This window comes from Nuphar pumila, chromosome 7 (genome assembly GCF_984573655.1).
Source record: "Nuphar pumila chromosome 7, dmNupPumi1.hap1.1, whole genome shotgun sequence".
NCBI classification, from domain to species: Eukaryota; Viridiplantae; Streptophyta; class Magnoliopsida; order Nymphaeales; family Nymphaeaceae; genus Nuphar; species Nuphar pumila.
This window is the reverse complement of record NC_143255.1, coordinates 108,445,075-108,469,819: the sequence shown is the minus strand read 5'-3', so window position 1 is coordinate 108,469,819 and position 24,745 is coordinate 108,445,075. Positions and strand designations below refer to the sequence as shown.

General features: G+C 38.9%; 1 protein-coding gene across 2 annotated transcripts; it reads left to right on the top strand.

The window, feature by feature from the left end:
- Positions 1–14,418: 14,418 nt before the first annotated feature.
- LOC149832852 (putative cinnamyl alcohol dehydrogenase 6) lies at positions 14,419–22,400 on the top strand. Of its 2 annotated transcripts, XM_090014746.1 has the most exons (7): positions 14,419–14,527; positions 16,529–16,631; positions 16,727–16,840; positions 17,076–17,303; positions 18,741–19,032; positions 20,609–20,759; positions 21,947–22,400. In XM_090014746.1, exons 1-7 carry the CDS (start codon positions 14,515–14,517, stop codon positions 22,144–22,146), a joined length of 1,101 nt encoding a protein of 366 aa, XP_089870872.1. In that variant the 5' UTR covers positions 14,419–14,514; the 3' UTR covers positions 22,147–22,400. The 2 variants fall into 2 exon arrangements, with proteins under 2 accessions (XP_089870872.1, XP_089870873.1); XM_090014747.1 differs by lacking the exon at positions 14,419–14,527 and having other exon boundaries at positions 16,478–16,631.
- Positions 22,401–24,745: the final 2,345 nt, after the last annotated feature.

The following is a 24,745-nucleotide window of genomic DNA, read 5'->3' as shown; positions in this document are numbered from 1 at the left end:
GGATCAACCTCTTACAAGTAGGGGTGTCAATGGGTAGGGTTTGGTTCGGACCCAGGTGAAACCAGATCTTGATAAGAACTACATGAACCAGACCCATACCATACCTGATAAATAATATTTTTTATCATTTTTATATTGAAAAATTGCTGGTCATAATCAAAACTCGGGTCAGGTATAAAATTTCACAAACTACATTTAGGTCCATGTATCAATCGGACCTTCAAGCTTGGACTTGAGTTTTAATAGGGTCTTCTTATTTGTTACCATACCCAGGCTCTATAGGGTTACCTCTTCTAAAGGACAAAAAGCTCGATGATTTAGGCTATCTCAATTAATGCTTATTTATATAGGATTTTTCACCAATTGCACATCTCAAATTGTCCTTGTAAAAACTAATTTTTTATTCTACCGACCAATATCAATAAAAAAGATTAAAAAAAATGGGTAAAAAAGATGCAGCTAAGTACATGCATATCTATGATTTTTTGTTAGTTTTTGCAATTCTCTTTTTATGTGATAAATTAAAAATATTAATGTAAACCAGGTGTCTTGCTGTAGAAAATGTAGGCCTTAGAAAAAAATGTTTAGGGGTATGAATTACACTCATATGCCCAAGGGTCTCATCGACCCTAGTGAATTCTCTTTTTTTAGAAATTATTTTTGAAGAATTTGAATTATTTTTAGTAAAAAAAATATAATAATTAATTAATATATACATTTAAAATCCCAATAGAGGACACACACCTACATTTGAACCTAATTTAGAATTCATTTCAGTTAATTATACATTTTAGTTTTTGAAAAAAATTGAATTCTAAATTTTAATTTAATTAATTAGTAATTTAATTTAGTGAAATAAAATTTGTAACTAAACTAGATTTTATAAAATTGTAGGAGTTCATACGTGGGCTATCCCATCCTATGTGACACTCTATTTATACTTTAAAATGTTGAAAAAAATATAAAGCTTTAAAATCAAATTAAAATAAAACTTACCAAATTACAAGACAAGTTTTGAAAAATCAAAACTTGCCTTTTTTCATTAGAGAGCCTCTGGGTGTCCCCTCATAGATGATTCTAAGAGGGAGATTGTTGGAATAAAAAGAAAAAACAAAAGTTACAATGAAAAAAGGAAAGAGAGAAAGGAGAGAAGAAAATAAAAAAATAAAAATAAGCAAGATTAGTCAACTTGCTTGTCAAGCAAGCAAGTTTAACATTTCAAACTTGAAAATGATAGACCATGGGAGTCGACCAACCCATATGACTTTCCTACATATATAGTATATTATATATGCAATATGATATAAATCATAAACCTTTAGCTAGCTAAATGAAATACACAATTTTTTTTATTAAGAAACAAAAAGAGAAAAGAAAGGTTAAAAGAATAGTAGATTGGAAAGTAACCCTTGATTGAGATCAAGTGCTGAGATTAACTCAGCCCTTGACCTCACCAAAGCCCCTATAAGACCATGGGAGGGGTTCATGCCCCCCTTGTTTTGCAACTTTGAGATTTTCTCTCTCTTTTCTCCTTTGCTTCCTTATTCCCCCTTCTTCCTTACGTATCTCTTGTGCTTCTTCTCTTGGCCCAACAAGGAGGATACCCACGTGTGTGTGAGGAGCGAAAGGAGTTTGTTGGCGTAGTTGTCACTCATGTTGAGCGGCCAGTTTGTGGTTGAACTCGATTTCGCAAGAGTAAGAGTTGGTTTCATAAAAGAGGTAGATGATTCTATTCTCTACACGTAAATCAAAACTCATTGGCACGAGTTCTTACAATTTTTTATAAGGACAGACCCTAAATCATGCCTCTCACACATGGGTTTGGCTTAGGGTTGTCAAAATATACGATGGAGATGGTTTTTGAAAGAAAATCCACCTCTAGAATTCAATTTCCCCAAAATGTGGTTTTAGGCTCGATTCAAACTTTTGTTAAAAAGAATAAAAAGAGAATTTATGCAATAAATTTTCTGTTGGACTTAATAACAAAAGACTGATTTTGATTTCCCCTAGAAGAAATCGATTCACCCCCAAAAGTAGCTGAATTATTGAATGAAAAACGAAAAAGAACTATGTATGCATGCTATCGATTTTGTCAGAAATAAAATCGGTAATTTTTGAAAAATACATCTAATACCTATTTAGTTTTCTATATATTTTAGTTAGAATTTTTAGTTAATATTCATGTGAGTGTACTAAAAAAATTAACATGATTTCCTTTATTTTTTAAATAAAAAAATACATGTTTCATGCTATCGATTTTCTCAAAAAATAAAATCTTTAATTTTCAGAAAATACATGTAATATCTATTTATTTCCATCAAAACTTGGGTTATAATTTTTAGTTAATATTCATGTGAAAGTACTATAGTGATCAACATGATTTTTCTTATGGAAAAATACGTGTTTTCATGCGCTTTGTTGCCAAAATCACCGAAACTATTTTTGAGAAAATAGGGTTTAAGGAGACGGGTCGGTTTTTAGTCTAATAGTTGCAAAAATGAGATTTGTTCATTGTAGAATAGTTAAAAGTAATGTAGTTGTGTATTTTATAATTTTACTTACTCTGTTCAGGTATTTTTAATTATTTATGTTTAAGTGGATGATTGATTGAATGCAATGTTACATATGTATGTTCAAATGAGATATTAGAAATTCATGTTTATTTTATGTTGCATTTAATCTTGTCGAGTGCATAAAATATCAAAGTAATTTTTGCTTATTTGTTCTAGTTTATATATTCTGAATAGCTCTGTCCTACTGAGATATGTTTGTTTGACCTTATTGATGTTAATGTTTTTAGGTAACAAGTGAACGCATACGCGATGGCAGGAGGTTGCAACATGGACCGAGCCAAGCCATTCCCAACCTTTGAGTATTTTTGGATTGTGAGCATTTTAGCATGCTCAAAACTTTGATATTTAATTTAATTTTTTAAATAGACTATTATTAATTAATTTTGAGATATAATTGGATAATTATTCATTTATGGTTGTTCATTTCTTTTGAACTTATTGCATGTATGAATGTAAATGTAATCGGAAAAGTAACACGCAAAGTTTTTGTCTTGTCTAGTTTTTTGTTGCAATCTTATAAAAGTATTTCAAAAAAAAAAATCATAATTTTTTGAGGTATAAAAATTTGAGTGTTACACTCTCTCTCCCAACTTAACGTGGTAACCCAAGTTGTTACCCAACTATTTGGGTAGAAGTAGAAGTAGAACTTTAGCATTTGGAGCTAAGGCCTATCAACGCACGAACATCATTAGTAGGGATGGCAGTGGACGAGGTAAGGGTGGGGGACAAGGTCTCCACCCGAGCCTCATCTCAAAATTCCACTCTCCATCCCCTCCTCCATTCCCGCATGGGTTTCGATTTTAACCTCCATCCCCACTTCTATTCATGCACGAGTTTTGATTTTAACCTCAATCACAAATGGTAGTTTTCAAAATCATCGCTTATCTCTTAGGGCAGTTACAGTCCTTAATATTATCGTCAATTAATCACTCATCCTTATCCCATTTTCATTATTTCTCATATTAGTTGTAGATAAATATTATTTATTTGGATCATGTACCTTTATAAATATGTAAGTTGAGATTGAATAAAATGAAAAAGAAAAAAAAGAAAGAGGATATGAAAGCGTTTTCTCGTGAAAGTTGGTCATTGGACAAACCACATATATGAGTGTTATTCCTCTATTTCTCCTCTAATTTTTATTCAATTCATTCTTTATTTTTTTAACATAGTATCAAAGAAGGATTAGATTGGTCTTCACCAACTTGAAGTCAGTAGTCTTTTTTCTATTACCAAGTTCATACTATAACCTTCACATTGTGTATCTTTCAACGACTTTGATTCAAATTGTAGTCCATCTGATGCTTTATTGTTGCAATATCATCACTGAAACATTGATGCGTTCAATCATTTACATTAATTCTATCATATATTTTCAGATTTTTAAGTTGAAAATTCTATTCGCTCACCCTCCAACTTAAGGGAGTATGTTGAAATTTATAATAATATCAAAGAATATTTTTAATTATAAATGTTAGTTTTCAAAATCATCGCTTATATCGAAGCACATTTGCAATCCCCAAGTATATCCCCTATCAATCGCTCATCCTTATACCATCTTGATTATTTACATATTAGTTATAGATAAAGATTATTTATCTAGATCATGTATAAATATTTGAGCTGAGACATTGAATAAAATAAAAAAGAAAAAGAAAAAGAAAAAGAAAAAGAGAGGATGTGAGAGTTTTTTTTTTGTGGATGAGGGCCTCATTTTGAACCATGCATGTGTATTATTCCTCTATTTTTCTTTCCTAATCTTTTATTTAAATTTTATTCAATTCATTCTTTATTTTTTTTTTAATAGAGTTTGATACCGGGGTGCGAGTTCTTTCTTAAGGTTGAAGCCAATGAGAAACTAACTCTGATGGGCAAAGGGAGAGTACTCATGGAGTTTTACACTGTACACACCAGATTGCGACCGCCACCAATGATGGTTTTCTTTTTTATATTTACACAGAGAAATCACCCCCAAGATCAGAGACCTAGCCGCACTGGCTCTGCCTGCGATACCTATGATCATTGTCCTAGCATAATAAAACTCGGTGGAATTACCCCTTTCTCATAGGGGTGGTTTCTTTTAGTTATTGAAAAAAACAGAGAAAGAAAACCAACTAGGGTGTCTCCAATGGTGAAATTGTACTTTTTGTGACCACTTAAGATAGTTCACCCCTGTTGTCCATCCTTCTTGGTCTCCCACATCGGAAACCTTAGCTTCTATGTGCATGACATATAAAAGGTTGAGATAAAAGATGATGAATAAGAAGCCATGATTACATAGAGCACCAATTGCCATGTTCATGGGGTGGGGGTGAGGGTGGGTCAGATGAAAGAAAGATGGAATGCTTCTAGATCATGAAATAAACTATGGGATCATATATTAAAGCTTCTCTTTAATAAATTAAGGAAAAATATTCAATGCTTTTGTGTTTCTTTGTGTCTGAGGTCATTGTTGCTGTTTTTTTTTAAATAAATGTCATTGTTACTTTTATAACAACTCTTTGTTAGATCTTTGATTAGGCAAGGGCAATAGGGCACGTTTGGAAGAGAGAAAAACTCTCATAGGAAAAGAAAGTTTTAACCATGAGAGCTTTTATATGAGAAGTTTTTCAAAAAAAAAAAGTTTTTTTTTTCGCTTGTTTGTGTAGCATGAGAAAAACGGGCATAAATTTTTTTTTCGACTAACAAATGGTAGTTCTTCTCGAGTAGGTTGGTTGGTGAGATCACACTATCATAACTGAGCTTCATGGGTTTGAATCCCATGGGGGCAATCCGGCAACATGTCTATCAAGAAAACAAAAAAAAGAAAAGAAAATGCAGCATGTTTATCAAAAATAATTTTATTTATATTTTCTTATAAAAAGTTTTTTTTTATATTTAATTTTTTTTATTACCAAGATTTTTCCAAAAAATGCAAGATTTACAAAAAAAATTCAAATTCTTGCGAGTTTTTGACTGCTGATATTTTTATATTTTGCCGTTTTTAACTTTTTGTTGCTATGGTTGAAGCTAGCGAAATGTGTGCAATTAACTATGTGTAGCTTTATGGGTTGAAGCATGAGCAAGGCCTCTAGTGTAGGGATGGCAGTGGATCGGGGGAAAGCGGGGCCCCTCCCCGCCTCGCCCCGTTTGGACCAGGGATGAAGGGTATGAAACGAGGATGGAGGCGGGGACGAAGGTTAAAATCCATCCCCGTTCGGGGATGGACGTACACTTTTCCCCGTCCTCGCCACTTTTCCCCGCAATAGCCCCGCCTCATCCCCGTTTGAACCAAGGATGGAGGACATGAAACGAGGATGAAGGCGGGGGTGGAGGTTAAAATCCATCCTTGTGCCGGGATGGAAGTTCTAATCTTGAGGCGGGGCGGGGGTGGAGACCTTGTCCCCCGCCCTGCCCCACTGTCATCCCTACTCTAATGGTACAAAGGCTTTCACTTATAAATTAGCCCAATAGCATAGGACAGTAAGGGGAGCGTTTCAGTGCATTTAAACTTGGGCAACACACAGTTCCAGAGTTCTAGCTATGTGCATCAGTTTTTATTCCACAATTAAATACTTTAAACTTGGGCACCATGTCTTGTCTGACACCTACGTCCCAAAGACATGTGGACATGACGACGTGCAAGTTCAAACTTTTTGAAAAGCAGAACACAAGGACACAAATTTGTTTTAAAAGTTTTAATCAATAAAAAAATATTTTTAATACTTTAATATTGAAAAATAGGTTTTTTACTGAAATAATACTTAAAATATTACTTGCACGTGTTAGTGTTCATGTCCACATGTCTTAGTGTGTTCTCTGGTGTCATGGGGGCACAAAACCAAAATGATGTGTCCCTGTGACATAGTTTGGCATAGTCTCTCACTATTTGCAGGTGCAAAGAGAGGTTCATTTTTTTTTCATTTTTTAATGGCAAGCTGGGGTTAGGAAGACCCCTACCACTTATACAACTATACCATTAGGTTTTGAACTTGCAACGACACATGGTGACATGCACTAGCTGCTCCTACCATATAACCGAGCTGCCGTTGGTAAGAGAGGTTCATTTCTTGTTCAATGCTGTAGTTTTGTTTTTTTAAAGGTAAGCTGGGTTAGGATATCTCTTAAGCCCCATGTGACAGAGGGATTTGAACCTGGGCCTTGAGCTTGATACAGGACCCCAATTTACCACATGGGATTCGACTAAGGTGGTATTCAATGCTATAGTTGCTCCCCATAAATCTGCTCTGAGAGTCTAAACACTGTTGGTCTAACTCAAAGGTTTGCTGAACAAGCTGAGTTTTTGTTTGTGTTGATTTATTTTTTTTAGTTTTTGTCTTTGGTGTCCTGAACACCATTACTTTAGGGCATGTTTGATGCACCGTTCTCAGCGGGATTTGGATGGAAATCCCGCTGAGAACATCAAAAGCAGACAAATGTTGGACGCGGCGGACAGCGTTCCGCGCGTCCATAATCGTCTGTAATTTCCACCTTCTCCTGTTACAAAAAGAACATAAACAAAGGGGACACAAAAAAATGCATCGATGGGCGCGCCACGTCCGTCGATGCATCTCTCTCTCTCTCTCTCTCTCTCTCTCTCTCTCTCTCTCTCTCTCTCTCTCTCTCTCTCTCTCTCTCTCTCTGCAAGAGCTTCGCTGGAGCGGTGGGTGACAGCACCACCGCCTCTGGCGCCAAGAAGGGGCGTCCCTTCGGCAACACAACAGGTGGCTCCTCCTCCTCATCTGCCGCTGGCCATGGCGCCTTCGCCACCTTTCCCTCCGCGTCCAGAGCTCCTTTACAGGTTCGCCAATGCTTGTTTGTGTTTGATCATACTCCTGCAACTGGTTTCTTTATCTTCGACTGCTTTTGAATTGGTTTTGGTGTTTTTTCTTCTAAATTAGTGATAATGGTCGCGTCAATGCTGTCGCCATGAGGCGACAGAGTTTCTGGCAAACTGTCATCGTGGGGCGACAACCTTCACCGACGATAGAGCCATTCAAGTCGGTGACCACCCATCGCCATGGGGCAACGTTGGTTGCCAGATGACGGCAACTGTCACCGTGGGGTGACAACCATTCTCGACAACGGTCGACTCAGGCGATCCTCTATAAAAAAAAATATGCACGGGGGAGGGATTGTTGGGTAGCAGAGAAGCCTCAGGCGGTCGACTCAGGCGGTTTACCCTGCATTGTTGGGTAGCAGAGAAGCCTGCCGGTGCAGGGATCGCCACGGGATATCGCACGGGGGAGGGAGTTTTGCCTGACCACTGGATTGTCGGCGAAGTGCGGCGAACTCCTTACCTGTTGTGCTGGTCGGCGGAAAAAGTAGGGTTCAAAAACCCCCTTTTCACCAAAACCCTTCAGCCATCGGGATGGGGATTTTGGCCAGTGGCTTTTCGTTGGGGAGGTGAAGGCGATGACGGCGGCCTTGCTGGCGTCACTTGCTGCCCGACGACATCACCGATTTACCGGCTATTCCGGTGGCAGATCCATAAAAACAAAAAAAAATAGTAACCCTTACCTGTTGTCGGGGGTGAGTTCACTGGTGGATCGGGTTGATCGTCGTGGGGTGATATGTCGACAGTGGTGGTCATCAGTCGTCGGCGGCCTTGCCGGCGCCGCTGAGGTGTCGCCAGGGGCATTAGTGCTCCTCTGATGTATTGGTTGCCATCGCCATCTGGATCTGTCAGTGTCGGGGTTGTCGTTAGAGGAACATCACTGAGGGAGGTGACCGTCGCCGGCTTGTCACCGGCATCGGTCGTCGTACGATGATGTGGGTCACCGTGGGGTGACGAAGGGGAGAAACCCTTCGGTTTCTCAGTAAAACACAAACAGAAACTGAGGGTTTCTGTTTTTGTTTTAATGTTGTTAGGTTCAGATATAGGTCTGATCCAGGTCTGACCCGGGTCCTTGCTCAGACCGGGTCTAACCCGGGTCCACTTAGGACCGGGTCAGACCTGGGTCCCTTTTCGGGTCGGGTCTACTTTGTACCGGGTCAGACCCAGGTCTATTTAGGACTGGGTCCGACCCAGGTCTATTTTGGACCGGTTCAGACCCGGGTCCAGTTCAGACCGGGTCAGACCCGGGTCCAGTTCGGACCGAGTTAGACCCGGACCCTATTAGGACCGGATTGGATCCATACTTCTGTAGGATCCAGGTACTATTTGGCCTGAATCAGATCATGAACTGATCCAGCCCTTTTCGGGACCGGTTCAGAGCTATTTTTGACCAGTTCCTTCAAGTTTTTCACCAATTTCGAGATGCTAAGACCCTATTTTCATAAATATAAGGAGATACATGGATTTTGGCATACGGTTATAGGGTTTTATGAACTTTTGTTCACATTTGTTATCAATTCATAAGGTTCAGAATCAGTTTGGACCCTTAGATGACTGGTTTGGGGTCGTTTTAGACCAATTCAGATTGTTTTTAGATCGGTTCCTACTTGAGGACCCCAGGTTTTACCCATATGAGCATGCTTTTATCATTTTTCATGCTTTATAAAGTGTTTATTCTAAATACTGCATGACTTGTGCATGTTAATTTATGTATTTTGTGTTGGTTAAGTTGTGCATGATGGTTTTAAGCATGAATTGTGACTAAATTCATGACAGTTAGTTTATGAATATTAGTTGAAGCATGAACTTGTATTATGTCATGAATATACATGCATTAAAATGTGTGCATGGGCGTACTCTATAATACAAATAGGTTTTCGGTAAAAGATTTTTTGATTGACCGATTCATGTTATCACCAAAGTGATCTGAGTCGTGTTGATTAAAGATTCTTTGGACCATATTAAGATTCAATATTATGATTGTGTGTGAATTTATAAAACATCGATTCTACCCAAAGGTAGGTCATTGTTTTCCAAATTTACACAGAGTGTGATAGTAGATGTGTATTCTAGCCCATGAAGCATGTCCGTACCAAAAGGTACAATGCTAAATTGCCTCTGGATACACGATCTGCTAGTTTCACCAAATGAAGTCAATTTCTTGAGAATTGAAGAGACAAAACAACTATGAGTATTATTGTTTCTACCAAAGTGGAACAATAATGACTCAACTATGCTTGTCTCAGAAAAGGTGAAAATAAAGGGTCTCATTTTTACATTTTCAATACGAGTCTCGTTTGAGCAATAATAGTAATGTCTTTCCATTTTTGTTCCTTGTTTTATCAAGTTCTTTCCTTATCGACGGTTCTAGTAATATCTCCATTTTAGATGAATCTAACTTTTTGGATTAGAAAAAAATCGTGTTATTCACTTTGGGCTATATGGATTTAGATCTAGACCTTAGAATTGACGAACCTCCCGCTCTTACAGAGCAGAGTACAGTCGATCAGAAGACTGTCTCTGAGAAGTGGGAGCACTCGAACAAACTTAGCCTGTTGCTTTTGCAATCTCGGGTGGCTAAGAATATTCTAGGCATTATTCCTCACTGCAGGACAGTGAAGGAATTTCTGGGAGCCATTGAGGCTCAATTAGTCACTTCTAATAAGGCAAGGGTCAGCACGCTCATGTCCAAATTGGTGTCTATGAAATATGCTGGTGACAGTCACATCCGACAACATATTTTGAAAATGAGAAATATTGCAACTGAGTTGAATGACATGAAGTTTGCCATCTCTGACTCCTTCTTGGTCCATCTGATCTTAACCTCATTACCTACTGAGTTTGAACCCTTCAAAATCTCCTACAACACACATAATGATGAGTGGTCTTTTAATGACCTCTTGGTCAAGTGTGTTGAAGAATGAGAGAGATTGAAGGGTGAGAGGGTGCCAAGTGCACATATGGCCTCTCTTAAGAATAAACAGAGGTCGAGGCCAAAGAAAAGCACATTAAAAAAGAAGAATCAGAAGAAAGCCACTGAGGAGAGTTCAAACTCTCAGGCGAAAGCTAAATCCTAGTTAGAAGGCTCTTCTATAAAGTGTTTCTTCTGCAAGAAGAAGGGCCATAAGAAGATGGACTGTTTGAAGTACAAGAAGTGACTTAAAAATAAATGTAAAAGGTCATTCATTTCTCATGAGTGCAATTTAATCCATGTTTCATTACATACTTGGTGGATTGATTCTGGTGTCACGATACACATTATCAACTCTTTGCAGGTATTTCTGAACAAGAGGGAACCAACAGAGCATGAGAAAAGCATATTTTCTAGAAATAAGATGCGTTCACATGTCAAGAATGTTGGGACCTGCAGAATTGTGTTGGAGTCAGGATTCATGTTGGATTTGGTCGATACATTTTATGTTTCATCCTATAGTCAGAACCTGATTTCAATTTCAAAACTTGATAAGTTTGACTTTGTATTTAAATTTGAAAATTCCAAACTTATTATTATGAAAAATTCTATGAATATAGGTTTTGCATATATGCGTGATGATTTGTATCGATTAAGAACCAAATTCTAAATTCGGGAATCTCACTTCATTAAGAACACAATGATTGACAATAAACGTGACCTAAAGGATGATCAATCCTATCTGCTTTGGCATCGGAGGTTAGGACATATCTCAAAAGAGAGAGTCCAAAGACTCGTGAAAGAGGAAATCCTCGAATCCCTTGATTTTACGAATATAGAGTCATGTGTTGACTGCATAAAGGTTAAGCAGTCTAACACATATAAGAAAGATGTCAAATACAACAATGAAAAGCTAGAAATAGTGCATACGAATGTTTGCGGCCCTTTTTCACTGTGTTATACGATTGAAAAATATTTTGTCACCTTTATAGACGATTACTCACGGTATATGTATCTCTACTTATTATCTGAAAAATCAAAGGTCTTTCAGGTTTTTAAGGACTTCAAGAAAGAAGTAGAGAAACAAACGGATGAAGTTATTAAGGTTGTCAGGTCTGATAGAGGTGACGAATACTATGGTCGTTTCATTGAGATTGGACAAAATGAAGGTCCATTAGCGCGGTTTCTAAAATCGGAAGGCATTGTACTTCAGTATACCATGTCTGATAGTGCTTACCAAAATAGTGTAGCTGAAAGGAGAAATCGTACACTTAAAGAAATGGTTCAAGCGATGTTGAATCACTCAAACCTTCTTTTGACCTTGTGGGGTGAAGCTCTTAGGACAACAATGCATATTTTGAATAAGGTTCCTACGAAGGCTGTTCAAAATACTTCTTACGAGTTATGGAAAGGTAGGAAACCTTCTTTGTCATATATGCACATATGAGGATGTCCGACAAAAGCTAAATTGAATAACTCACATATAAAAGCTTTTGATCCTAGGACAACTAGTAGTTTCTTCATTGGTTATCCAGAAAGGTCAAAATATTTTAGGTTTTATTATCCATCTCATACACCACAGATAGTGGAAATAGATAAAGCAAGATTTCTTGAAAATGGTTCTGTTGGGATAGATGTGTCTCAAAATATTAATTTTGAAGAAATACAGAATTCAGGTTTCACACCTTCTAAGGATAAAGACCCGATTTTTTTTATCATTGTCCCTTTGGGTAATGTAAGAGAAAGTCTGGTCAATGAACATCAATCTCAACTAGATCTGGTTGTTGATGAGGATATACAACAACATGATACAAATGCTCATTTTGAACCACCTATAGCACCTGTATGGAGGTCCAACAAAATCAGGAAATCTGATATCCATCCGAACTATGTGGTGTATTTACAAGAGTCAAATGATTTCATAGACATTGATGAAGATCCCTTCATATTTGCAGAAGCCATTGAAAGTGAAAGATCAACACATTGGATTAATGCCATGAAAGAAGAGCTTGACTCTATGGCAAAAAACCAAGTGTGAGATCTTGTACCTTGACCTGATGGAGTTAGACCTGTTGGTTGTAAATGGGTTTATAAGACAAAAACAGACTCTAAAGGTCATGTGGAGAGGTACAAGGCTAGGCTTGTTGCAAAAGGTTTCACACAGATAGAGAGCATTGATTATAATGATACTTTTTCTCTTGTCTCAACTAAGGAATCATTGAGGATAATCATGGCCCTCGTAGCTCATTTTGATTTAGAGCTACATCAGATGGATGTGAAAACTACCTTCCTGAATGGGGATTTGGATGAGGAGGTATACATGCAACAACCTCCTAGTTTCAGTATAAATGACTCGAATAACTTAGTTTGCAAATTGAATAACTCAATTTATGGACTTAAACAGGCCTCCCACCAATATTATAAGAAGTTCAATCAGGTAATTATGATCTTTGGATTCACTGAAAACATTGTTGATCAGTGTATTTACATTAAGACTAATGGGAGTAAATTCATAATTTTGGTTTTATATGTTGACGATATTCTTCTTGCAATAAATGATTTGAGTCTATTACATGAAACAAAAGATTTTCTTTCCTCTCATTTCGATATGAAGGACATGGGTGAGGCCACTTATGTCCTTGGAATCCAGATCCGTCGCAACATAACTAAGGATGTCCTTGGCCTCTCTCAGAAATCCTATATCATTAAGGTTCTTAAAAGATATGGGATGGATAATTGTTCTCCTGGTTCGGCACCTATAGTAAAAGGGGATAAATTGAGCTTAAAGGACTGTCCTCAGGATGATATTGTGAAGGCTCAGATGGATGTTGTTCTATATGCTTCAGCAGTTGAAAGTTTGCAGTACACACAAACCTGCACTCGACCTGATATAACATTTGTTGTGGGAATGCTTGATAGATATCAGTTAAATCCAAGCATTGCGTACTAGAAGGCTGCAAAGAAGGCCATGCACTATTTACAAGGAACAAAAGACTATTTGTTAACCTATAGGAAAGATGACCACCTAAAGGTTGTTGGATACTCTGATGCGAACTTAGGAGGGTATATTGGCAATAGAAAATCCACTACTGGATACATTTTCCTACTAGCGGGTTGTGCTGTCTCATGGAGAAGTGAAAAGCAGTCTATCACTGCTGCTCAAACTATGGAGGCAAAATTTATTGCTCTATACGAGACTTCGTCACAGGCTATTTGGATAAGAAACTTCATTATAGGTCTTGGTATTGTGGACTCTATTGAGAGACCACTAAAGATCTTTTGTGATAATGAAGCAGCCGTGTCCTTTTCAAATAACAACTCAATATCGTGTCGACACACGGAGTTAAAATATTTTGTTGTTAAAGAAATAGAATTATCTGGTATGTATTGATACAATTGGGATGAAGAAAATGACTGCGGATCCCCTTACTAAAGGGCTAGTACCGGGATTGTATTCTCAACATGTAAAATGGATGAGTCTTTTTTATTTCTTCTGATGTATGACAATACATTAAGTGATCACATTTGTGTATATGAATTTGATTCTTTATGGCTTTGTATATTGTTGATTTTGCATAAAAGATCTCTCATACGAGTTAGAGAAAATAGCAAAATAACAATATTAAAGGACCAATAGATTATGTGAGAGGCCAACTTATTCATAAAGATAATTTCAAACTTGCTTAAGCGCTGAAGGTGAATTGCAGTGTAGTATATGGGAATATGTCATTTCATAAAGGAGTGTTCATCTCCATGACTCATTTGATTCATCCTTGTGATAAAGGGTAGCATGTAAACCCACCTGAAGAATTAAATCGAGATAACGGTATAAACCTCAATTTAGTGTACTTTTAGTGTCAATGGGTCAAGTGAAAGAATATTGGACATATGGATCGGGTCCAACCCATTGGGTAACCCGATATGACATTAAAAGCATGGTGGAGTAGTGGGTTGCGTAGTGGAGGGCAGTTAATGCCATTGAAAGATGAAGTTACGTGAATGTGAATGTCCATATTCACTGTATCCCCTCTCTCAGCCCCACTATATAAAGAGGAGGTTGGGCAACGTATGATGAGGGATATTGTCATTCAGCCTCAGACTTGCCTACATTCAGCACTGTGGGTTCAGGGTGTTGCTCACCGTCGACTTTAGGCCTGAGCTCATCGTGGACATCGATCGGCTGCAGAGAACGCTGAATACCCTGCACGCACTCTATGGTGAATACAAGTACGCTTTCTGTGTTTGTTTTACAAAAATCGGCAACACCCATCTCTTTCCTCCTTGATTTCTCAGCCCAAGTAGATTGATTCGGCCTTCCTCTATTCCTTCAAATATGGTTTCATTTTATTACTGTTTGGGAATTTGGGCGCATTCTGTTCTATTATTTGGGAGGTTGAAAACGGTTTTCTTTTTTGCTCTTGTTTTTAAATAAATTTTGGTTTTCTAGCTGTTTAATGTTTAAGGCTACCTTTGAGGAGAAACGGTGGGTTTGTTATATGGATATAATCATATAATTGTTGGGAGTCATTTGTTTACGTTTATTTTAGTGGAATCATGCACCTCATCATTTCTTCATTGCTTTCATAGAGCTACAGTTTGATATGTAATTGTGGATGATGTTCGTTGATTCCCGTATGGTTTGTAGGCATTGGATTGTCTCTATCGACAAATTCAACCATGAATGACGAAATTCTTTGTCTCTATGAACAAATTCAACACACATTGTTATCTTCTTGTGTATTCGGGGACAAATCTGAGTTTTTTGAGTAAGATTCCTTGATTTTGGTGTCAATGGGGTTTTTAGTATTAATAGATGTGAGAAAGTTTAAGTTGGTCACACATCATCATCAAACAAAGAACATTTGGAATACAGCATCAGAGGTACAAACAAAGGTTGGACTTGATAAAGTTACTACTGAACGAACATAACAAATGTTATGTTCTTTATTTTTTATTCATTTCATCCAATCCTGAACAAACCATCAAACATGCCCTTTGAAGTGCGAAGCACCATGGGACTTCCAGAAGTTGAGCTTTTGTTTGAGGTATTTGGCTCTCTTTTTTTTCAAGTTTTCTTTTTGTCAAGTGTCCCGAACACCACAACTTTAAAGAGAGGAATGGAACACCATAAGACACTTAAAAGGTGTCCTGCAGGATGCGCAAGATGTGTTGTGGCCATCCTGCACATCCATCATTTGCGTCGGACGCGTGGAGCGTGGACAGTAGTCACACCCCGCTTTAATGACATCAACTATTTGATACTTGATACTTGATACTTGATAGTCCCTTGAACTGCCTCAGCCTATGTAGGTGCCTGCTTGCTCACTCAGTATGTGATCACAATGTTGTACATAGTGACGAGTAGTCAATAAAAATTTTATTAAAAAAAGCATAAATTTGATGTTAATGACGAAGATTACAACATAAAAATGCAAATTACATGCAAAGTTGACAAAAAGCTCTCAAAACTAGCTTTTAATTGCTCAAACAGATTATCACAACTACTCTTACAGAAGGGATCAACTTCTTACGAGCAGGGTGTCAATGGGTTGGGTTTGATTCGAACCCAAGTGAAACCAGACTTGAATCAAATTTTTAGGTATGGTATTGGGTCTGGACTCGGGTCTAATCGGGTTTATTATAAAAAAATCATACCCAAATCTGATAAGAACTACAAGAACCAGACCCAAATCATATCTGATAAATAATAATTTTTATCATTTTTATATTGAAAAATTATGGGTCATAATAGAAACTCAGGCCAGGTATAAAATTTCACAAACTATATCTAGGTTCATGTATTAATCAGACCTTCATGTTTGGACCCCAGTTTTTAATCAGGTCTTCTTATTTGTTGCCATGCCCGGTCTCTAAACCAGACCTGTGGACACCATTAATTACAAGTTCTGTATTTGAAGGATTGATGGCTTAGTCTATCTCATTTGATGCTTATTTATATAGTATTTCTCCCCAACAGCAAATTCCAAATTGCCCATGTAAAAAGATAATTTTTAATTCTACCAGCCAATACCAATAAAAAAAGAATAAAAAAAACGTGTCAAAAAATGCAGCTACCCAGACTTTTCATAAGTGCACATGATCTCTACAAACCTAACGTGGTAGTAACCCAAGTAATATACATTTTCAATAAATAGGTGTGTGGATTCCTCTATTCGAGAGATCATCTCTTTCTCTCTCTCTCTCTCTCTCTCTCTCTCTCTCTCTCAGATACTAGCATGACAGAGACGACGCCCAACCACACCCTGACGGTCGATGGGTGGGCAGCTCACGATCCCTCTGGTGTAGTAACGCCTTATATCTTCAAACGCAGGTCTCTCTCTCTCTCTCTCTCTCTCTCTCTCTCTCTTCCCTTTCTTTCGGCTTTCTCTCTCTCTTCCCTGTGACCATATTGTATACTTGTTGCAGAGAAAATGGACCTGACGATGTCACGATAAAGATCTTGTACTGTGGCATCTGCCATACGGATATCCACCATACCAAAAACGATTGGGGAATCACCATGTATCCCGTCGTTCCTGGGTGAGACCCTTCACCTCTGTTCATCTTCCATCCTTCTCTCTGCAAAAGCTGCCATATTATTAATCTTCTCTTTCCCAGTAATTTTTGGTGACATCTAGCTACCGATGTCTTTCTATATGTTTCTTTTTTAACTGATTTTTTTTTTCAATTTGTTTCCGAAAGAAAAAGATTAATCAGTGAGTTGTGGTTGATTTGTCTTAGAAAGAGTAAATGAACAACTTAATGACTACTTCAGGCATGAGATCACGGGCGTCGTAACTAAAGTAGGCAGCAATGTGGAGGGATTTCGCATTGGAGATCGTGTTGGAGTTGGATGCTTGGCGGCCTCCTGCCTCTCTTGTGATTATTGCCAAAAATCCCTTGAGAACTACTGCAGTGAGGTCCAATTCACATATAATGGCATTTTTTGGGATGGAAGCATCACCTATGGTGGCTACTCTAAGCTCCTTGTAGCCAATAAGAGGTATTCTCCCACTCCCCTCTCTCTCTCCTTCATTTTCAGTGGTATGTATGACCACCATTTGGTTCAAGATTGAAACCACCAAGTTCACTAATATGCTTGCATATCAATGGGATGAGAAATATGTAGACAGGAAAAAAAGTTGTCCAAAGCCTTGTGGAACCTGCCAGTGAAACTCGCAACTCAAACACGAGAAGACAAGACTTGGTTGTATCCTGGAAGCTAAGTTGCATCAAGGATTCCATCTTATGCCAAGCAATTTCTCTATTTCTTGTATGATTGAGTATAAGTTTCTGTTAAATTTTCTAACCCCTCTCACATACCTCTTAGTGCCCAACTGAGATGTGCAATGGGGATTGAATATAACCAACCATTGTTTATTAGGGATGGCAGTGGACTGGGGCAGGGCGGGGGACAAGGTCTCCACCCCCGCCCCGTCTCAGAAAATCAACCTTCATCTCCGGTCCATCCCCATGGCGGAGGAGACTTTGGACCTTCACCTCCACCCCCATTCCCGCCCCGCCATTGCGACCGCCACATCCCCGCCTGGCTGAAACAGCCGAGGGAAGGGGAAATGCCCAGAGAGAGAGAGAGAGTCACCCCGGGCAGTGGCTCTGTTCTCGATAGAGCCTGGACAGCTGTGCGGCTCCCGATAAAAACTAGAAGTAGGGGGGTGCGCCCTTGATGGCTGGCGTTGGAAGAAGGGGTAATGGTGGCTCTTAGCACCCCCGACTTTGGGTTGCAGAGAAGAGGAGGGAGAGAGGAAGAAGGTTACCTGGCGATAATCGAGGTTCCCAACGATGGCGTTGGCTCGCAGCAGCGGTTGGCTTCCGACGGTGGAGGAGGCTGTGGTGGTCACGACGGTGGCGCGGCTCCGGCCGATTTGCAAACGGGGAAGGATCCAAACGTAAGAGGAGCTTACGCGGGGAGGTAGAAGGAGAAAAAAATCGGGCTGCGTGAGAGGGAAGGTGAACAGAAATATGGAAAGGGGGTTTGCGTTAGGGTTTATCGGGGTTAAGGTGTGCTATCGGGAGAGGAAAGGGCGGGGATGGGGCCCCGCTTTCCCCCCGTCCACTGCCATCCCTATTGTTTATATACAATATTACCATAATTGTCTTGGGGGAAGGAGATTTGGCAATGCCACTAGCATACCAAACAAAATGGAAGAAACATATAGGAATTAGGACTGAACCATTTTCCAAAACAGCTTAGAATTTTATTATATATGAATTTTTGGAGAAAGAAATACTCATACTCCATTTGCTGTTTCCTGCTTAATGCACCAAAAACTGCAAACGATTACAGTTTTCATATGTTATTCTTCATAAGAGCCATGTGTGGATTACAAGTCCAAAATTTCTTCCCAATATATATATATATATATATATATATATATAGACTCTATTTATTTATTTAATTTTTATTTTTACATTTATGAAGGTATGTTCTTCGCATACCAGAAGGCCTACCAATGGATGCAACAGCTCCTCTGCTGTGTGCCGGGATAACAGTTTTTAGCCCCATGAAGAGGTTCAATATGGTGGAAAATGGTGCAGGGAAGAAACTGGGCGTGGTTGGGCTGGGAGGGCTGGGGCACATGGCTGTCAAATTTGGCAGGGCTTTTGGCATGGAGGTGACTGTCATCAGCACCTCACCTGGGAAGGAGAAGGAAGCCAGAGAGAGACTAAAGGCAGACCATTTCCTCTTAAGCACCGATTCTGAACAGATGAAGGTGAGACATCTCTCTCTCTCTCTCTCTCTCTCTCTCTCTCTCTATATATATATATATATATATATATATATATATATATATATATATATATATAGAGAGAGAGAGAGAGAGAGAGAGAGAGAGAGAGAGAGAGAGAGAGAGATAGAGAGAGAGAGAGAGAGAGAGAGACTATTAAGTGCTAAATGAAACATTGAATTTCTGGTGTTTTTTCAAAATTCTGACCATACAAATGTGATCCATATGCTTGTTTTATAAGAATCAGTTCTTGGAGAATTTGATTCCTATATATGTATAGTTTTTATAAGGTTTCAAAAATCAATGGCCTACAATTTTTATATAAATTTTTTGGCTCCAATTACCATTTTTTTCATCCAAAATGCATGATCCAAGTGTTGATTTTTAGTAAATCAATCATTTTGAATACATCTATAGGGTTGAAATTGTTAAAAAAACACTGAAAATCCATTAACATGTTTCATTTAGCACCATACCCATTTATAAGGTTCCCATTTCTCTCTTTCTCTCTCTCTCTCTCTCTATATATATATATATATATATTATATATGCTTGATTATTAATGAAAATTATGATCTTTTGATTGGCTTAAAAAATTCTAGCTTATGCATTGTAATAGAATGATTCTAGAACCGATCCTTGTAAAAGCATGTATGTGGATCACATTTATGGTCAGATTTAAAAAAAAAAACTCATAAAAATCTCGGTTCACACTCCAGTTTTCATATATATATATATATTTGATACTAATAAAGATAAGAAACTATTGAGGTAAAAATCATAGGTGCAAGATGTATCGACCCAATCTAATTTGATAGATGTTTTCAACATGATTTGTCTGCTGAAGGTTGGACCTTGGATCGTGTTTTTTCTACCTAAAAGTATGATTTTTGGGTCATCAAGTTTTGGCACATTGAAAACTGTTGATTTTTGAAGCCCTTGGAAACCCCCTTATTAGTCGCAATCATGTCATTCATAAACTGTATTCCATTAAACAAACCATGCAGTTCACATCTGTAAGGTGTGACAGCAAAGCTTCAACATATGAAAACAATAATTTCTACTCAATAGCTCTGTACCATTAGGGGTGGCAATCCTGTCGGGTTGGCGGGTCAGCATACCTCAACCCGAACCCGACCCATTTATTAAACGGGTCGGCTGTGGCAAACACGAACCCGGCCCGATTAATAAACGGGTAACCCGACACGACCCGCCAACCCATTTAATAAATGGGTTGGGTCGGGTAAACAGGTTCTCAGGTTCTCGGGTCGGGTTGGCAGGTTGACCCACCCGCCTAACCCCGGGTTGGCATACCCTTAACACGAACCCGACCCGTTTAATAAACGGGTTAGGCGGGTAGACCTGTTTATTAAACAGGTTCGTTTTTTCCAAACCCGAAGTCCTGTCAGGTTTTGCCACCCCTATGTACCATTCATATATATATATATATATATATATATATATATATATATATATATAGAGAGAGAGAGAGAGAGAGAGAGAGAGAGAGAGAGAGAGAGTATGTGTTGAACTCACTGATTTTTTTGAAATTGCAAAGCAGGGTGCTACTAGGAGCTTAGATTACATAATCAACACGGTCTCTGCTAAGCATTCCTTGGGGCCATACTTGGAGCTGCTGAAAGTGGATGGTACTATGGCTATAGTTGGGGCCCCTGAGATGTTCCAGCTTCCTTCTTTCCCGCTAATCTTTGGTAAGTATACCACAAAAGTGCAGTTCTCTGTATAAGAAAAGGTCCTAGCATCATTCATAAGGGATCCAAGCTGCCATTGAAATCCAGAAATTTTTCCATATTTTTGGATTTTTCTACTAGCAGTAGAAAGGTTACTGGCGAGCTAGACCTATGTCATCAGGTCCTTACGAGTAGGACCATCATAGAATTCAATTGGTCAGTGACTTTGTCAGACATGGTGGTCACTCGTCTCTTCAAGTTAAAAACGGGGCATGCTCAGTGTATGTAGTCCCCTATTCTAGAGTACTGGGGAGGGGTGGGGCAGAGACGGTAGTCTCATAAACCTTTTGCCTTTTTCAAGAAGTGGCTACACTACGATTTGAACCTGTGATCTCTCACTGGCAGTCCGAACACTTTACCATGATCACCATTATCAAGCATTGGCCCGTTTACTCAGCACTCAACTGGGACATGAGCTAGCCAAAACACTGGAAACAGTTTGCTGAATTCCTCAGTGTGCCTCAATTGGAAGGCAACCTTTTTTTTTGATATTTTACATGGAGAAACCAGACTTGGGTTGCTGACCTAGCCATGTTGGGTTAATCAACTGGGCTTACGGTTGAGCGCCCTGGTGTGTGTAGTCGCAATCCTTGCCCTTAGGGTTCCTACTTGCTTATGAATGCACATAGAGACCACCTTCCCAAGGTTTCGAACTTTTAACCTGCCGTATGCACTGTCCCTGCATTCGACCCCCTAGCCAGGAGGATGCCCCCCCCCCCCCCCCCCCTACGAGGCAATTAGGAAGGTGCAACTTAATGAGTTCATAATGGCCAATTCTGTGCAGCTTAGAAACCAAACAATGTTGTCAAAATCAGTTTCAGGCCTGAATCTATTTTCAAAACGATTCAGATGATTGGCCGATTCAGAATCAATCTGAAACCAGTCAACAGGTGACACATGTCATTACAAAAATTAAAAACCAGTAGAAAATATTAAAAATTATTTACAAATTCAAAAATATTAAACCAAATCGGCCGTTTGTAAAATAGATTTTGAGCTGATTTGGAACGAATCAGGCCAATTCAGAATGATTCTTACAATAGTAGTGAGACCAAGAGCCTGGTTCAAGTGGGTCAACATCATCCTACCATACGGGTTTTCATATTTTGCCATTAAAAAAAAACTAACATGGATACATGAAACTTCAGGGTCGAGAACCATTTACGGTTCCATCATTGGAGGAATGAGAGAGACACAGGAGATGGTGGATGTATGTGAAAGGCATAACATCACATGCGACATTGAGGTGGTGCCCACCACCTACATCAATGAGGCTCTCGAGAGGCTGGCAAGAGGTGATGTCAAGTATCGTTTTGTCATCGATATTGGCCGTGAATCCAATCTATAGGTTATTTTTTCTCAATTCTGATGGGATCAGGTGCATTAGTGCTGGTATCATTGCACCTTTCATTCTCAATATATTTAATGAGCCAGCTTTTTTTGTTTTTTGTTATTAGCCCCTTAGAGTTTTAGTCCATGTTTGTCTCATGTCAGATCATGCATTTCCAAACAAACTGTATTTTGATGAACAAGAATATTTAATTTGAATGTGGATGATCTGGGCTCATGTTGGTGGCCATATATATCAATGACCTTGAAGCATTTATATGGTCTACCTTGCAGCATTTACGTTAATGATTTGTGTTGCCTTTCCTCTAAATATCCCTTCATTCCTCCCTTCCCAAATCCTCCACCATGCTCGGTGTGACATGGTAAATATATGAATGCATGTTTATGAGTTTGCAACTATTGTTTAATGTCTCGTTTGGCTTTCAACCCAATGGCTCCATCTGGATCAGAAGGGTGCGTTTGAAACCTCTCTCTCTCTCACGATGCTGGCACACATGCACACAAATCCTGATGCTCCCAAAAGCATCCCAGTCATATTAATATCCGAATCTCTTTACATGTGAAACTCGTATCCGATTAGCTATTTTAGCCAATTGGATCCAGATTTGGCAATAACTTTTTGCATCCACTCCAAATCTAATAAGGATACATAATGTTTTAATTTAAAGTCCTATCTAAAAAAAGGTCCCCACCATCATTGAGAAGTGGTCCACCATACTCTCTGGACCATGGGCTTGAATGGGACGGATTTGTCTCAAATGTGGACATTAAATTTTTTAGGAAACAAATATGGAGATTATTGAATCCAACGTATACATGTTTATCCATGAGCCAAGTGAAGTTGACTGTTATTTTGAAGGTTTGCTTCTCTCTTTCGCTTTTGGGTCATCTGTAGCATTCTTATGGGAATACATGTTTTGAATTTGTTTTATGAAAATGATTTTGCTGGTTTCTTTGAGTAGGATAAGTATAAAAGGAAAATGATTTCAGGTTGTTATGGATGAGAAAAATGCACTTGCTTCCCCGACCCATTGACACCCCTAAACTTGATACAGCCCTAGCCTAACTTAACCTTAGGTAACCATGTTGGTTTGGATTTGGGTTGGATATCCAACCAAGCAGTGATCATGTACACATCCCAATTGGCTAAGAATCCAAAACGTAAAATCAACAACAGGGAAACTCAGATCCTAAGGGAGGAAAGCTAAAAGTGTCTAGATCCGATTATACTATATTTGATTATGTAGATTCCAACCCTACGGTTTTTAAAGCCCAAAAGGGCTTCACTCAATTAATCGTGGTTCAGTGTTCGGGGCGAACACTTTATAGTTTATAGGTATTGACCTCTTTTAATAGAGGGTCACTATGCTGCGCCCTTTCTTTTAATAGAGTGTGCCCATTTTTTTAGTAGGAGGTGTTGGCCTCTTTTAAGAGGGGGGTAGTATGCTGCCCCCCCCCCCCTTTTTAATAGAGGGTGCCCTTTTTTTAATAGGAGCCGTTGGCCTCTTTTAATAGGGAGCAGTTTGCTGGGGCCCTCCCTTTTAATAGAGGGATGCCCTTATTTTTAATAGGAGGCAGCCACTGCGTGGCTTCCCCTGGTTGGGCAGAATACCTTGCCTGAATCTAAATACATGTAAAATACATATCTGATCAGCTGTTTAAGTAAATTCGATCCGTATTCAATCATAACCTTTTTTCTAATCCAAATCCGGTTAGGCCATGTATAGAGTTGAGTGAGCTTAATGCCTAAGCTGATGAGAGTGCAAGCATGGTACTTTAGATTAACAACCTGTTAGCAAGTAGCGTGCATTTTTTCCTTTCAATTTCATGGCAAAACAAAGAAATAATAGCGGTCTACTCTAGCCACCATCACAGCCAAACGCTGCCTCATGGATTTTGCACAGTTACATATTACATCATAATGGTGACTAAACCAAGGCAACTGTTTACGACAAGTGATTCACAAATGCAGCAAGCAGCATCCCCAAAGGCATGAAGTTCTTAACTGTTGGCTGCTCTAATTTCACCCTATGAATGCTGCTGATTAAATCTTCCGATTCATTGTCAAGACCCATGTGACAAGTTTTTTATAGCAATTCATCTCCCTAATGCTAGTAGATGCCTGGGTATCATGTAACACCATTTTATCATCTCTCTAATTAGTGTAGATTAAATGCAATCCTCACAAATGCCTATAAATGAAGACCATGGCAACAAAGTGAGCATTTTGTGCTCAATGAAAGGATTGTGGAGAGCCCCATGGTTAGAGGGGTTGAAATAGCTAAACCAATAGAGCATGACATAGATGAAAGTTTAAGACATCCTTCTAGCGACATGCTCCATTGAATTTGGTGACCCATCAATATCACATTAAGGAACCACAAGGTTCTGTAAGGTTCTATCATTGGTATCAGAGTCTCAGTTTACCATATGAGCACATGCTCGATGCTGATGGTTGTTCAGAGTCATCAATGGGGGGCAACCCTCTAAAGAAGCTGCAGGAGAAGGTGGAGTTGCCGGAGGGGCCGGCATCAAGGGCAGCTGAGAACCCCCTCTGTCAGGTGGAGGGCGGTCTCCAGTGATCTCTGCTGTTACCG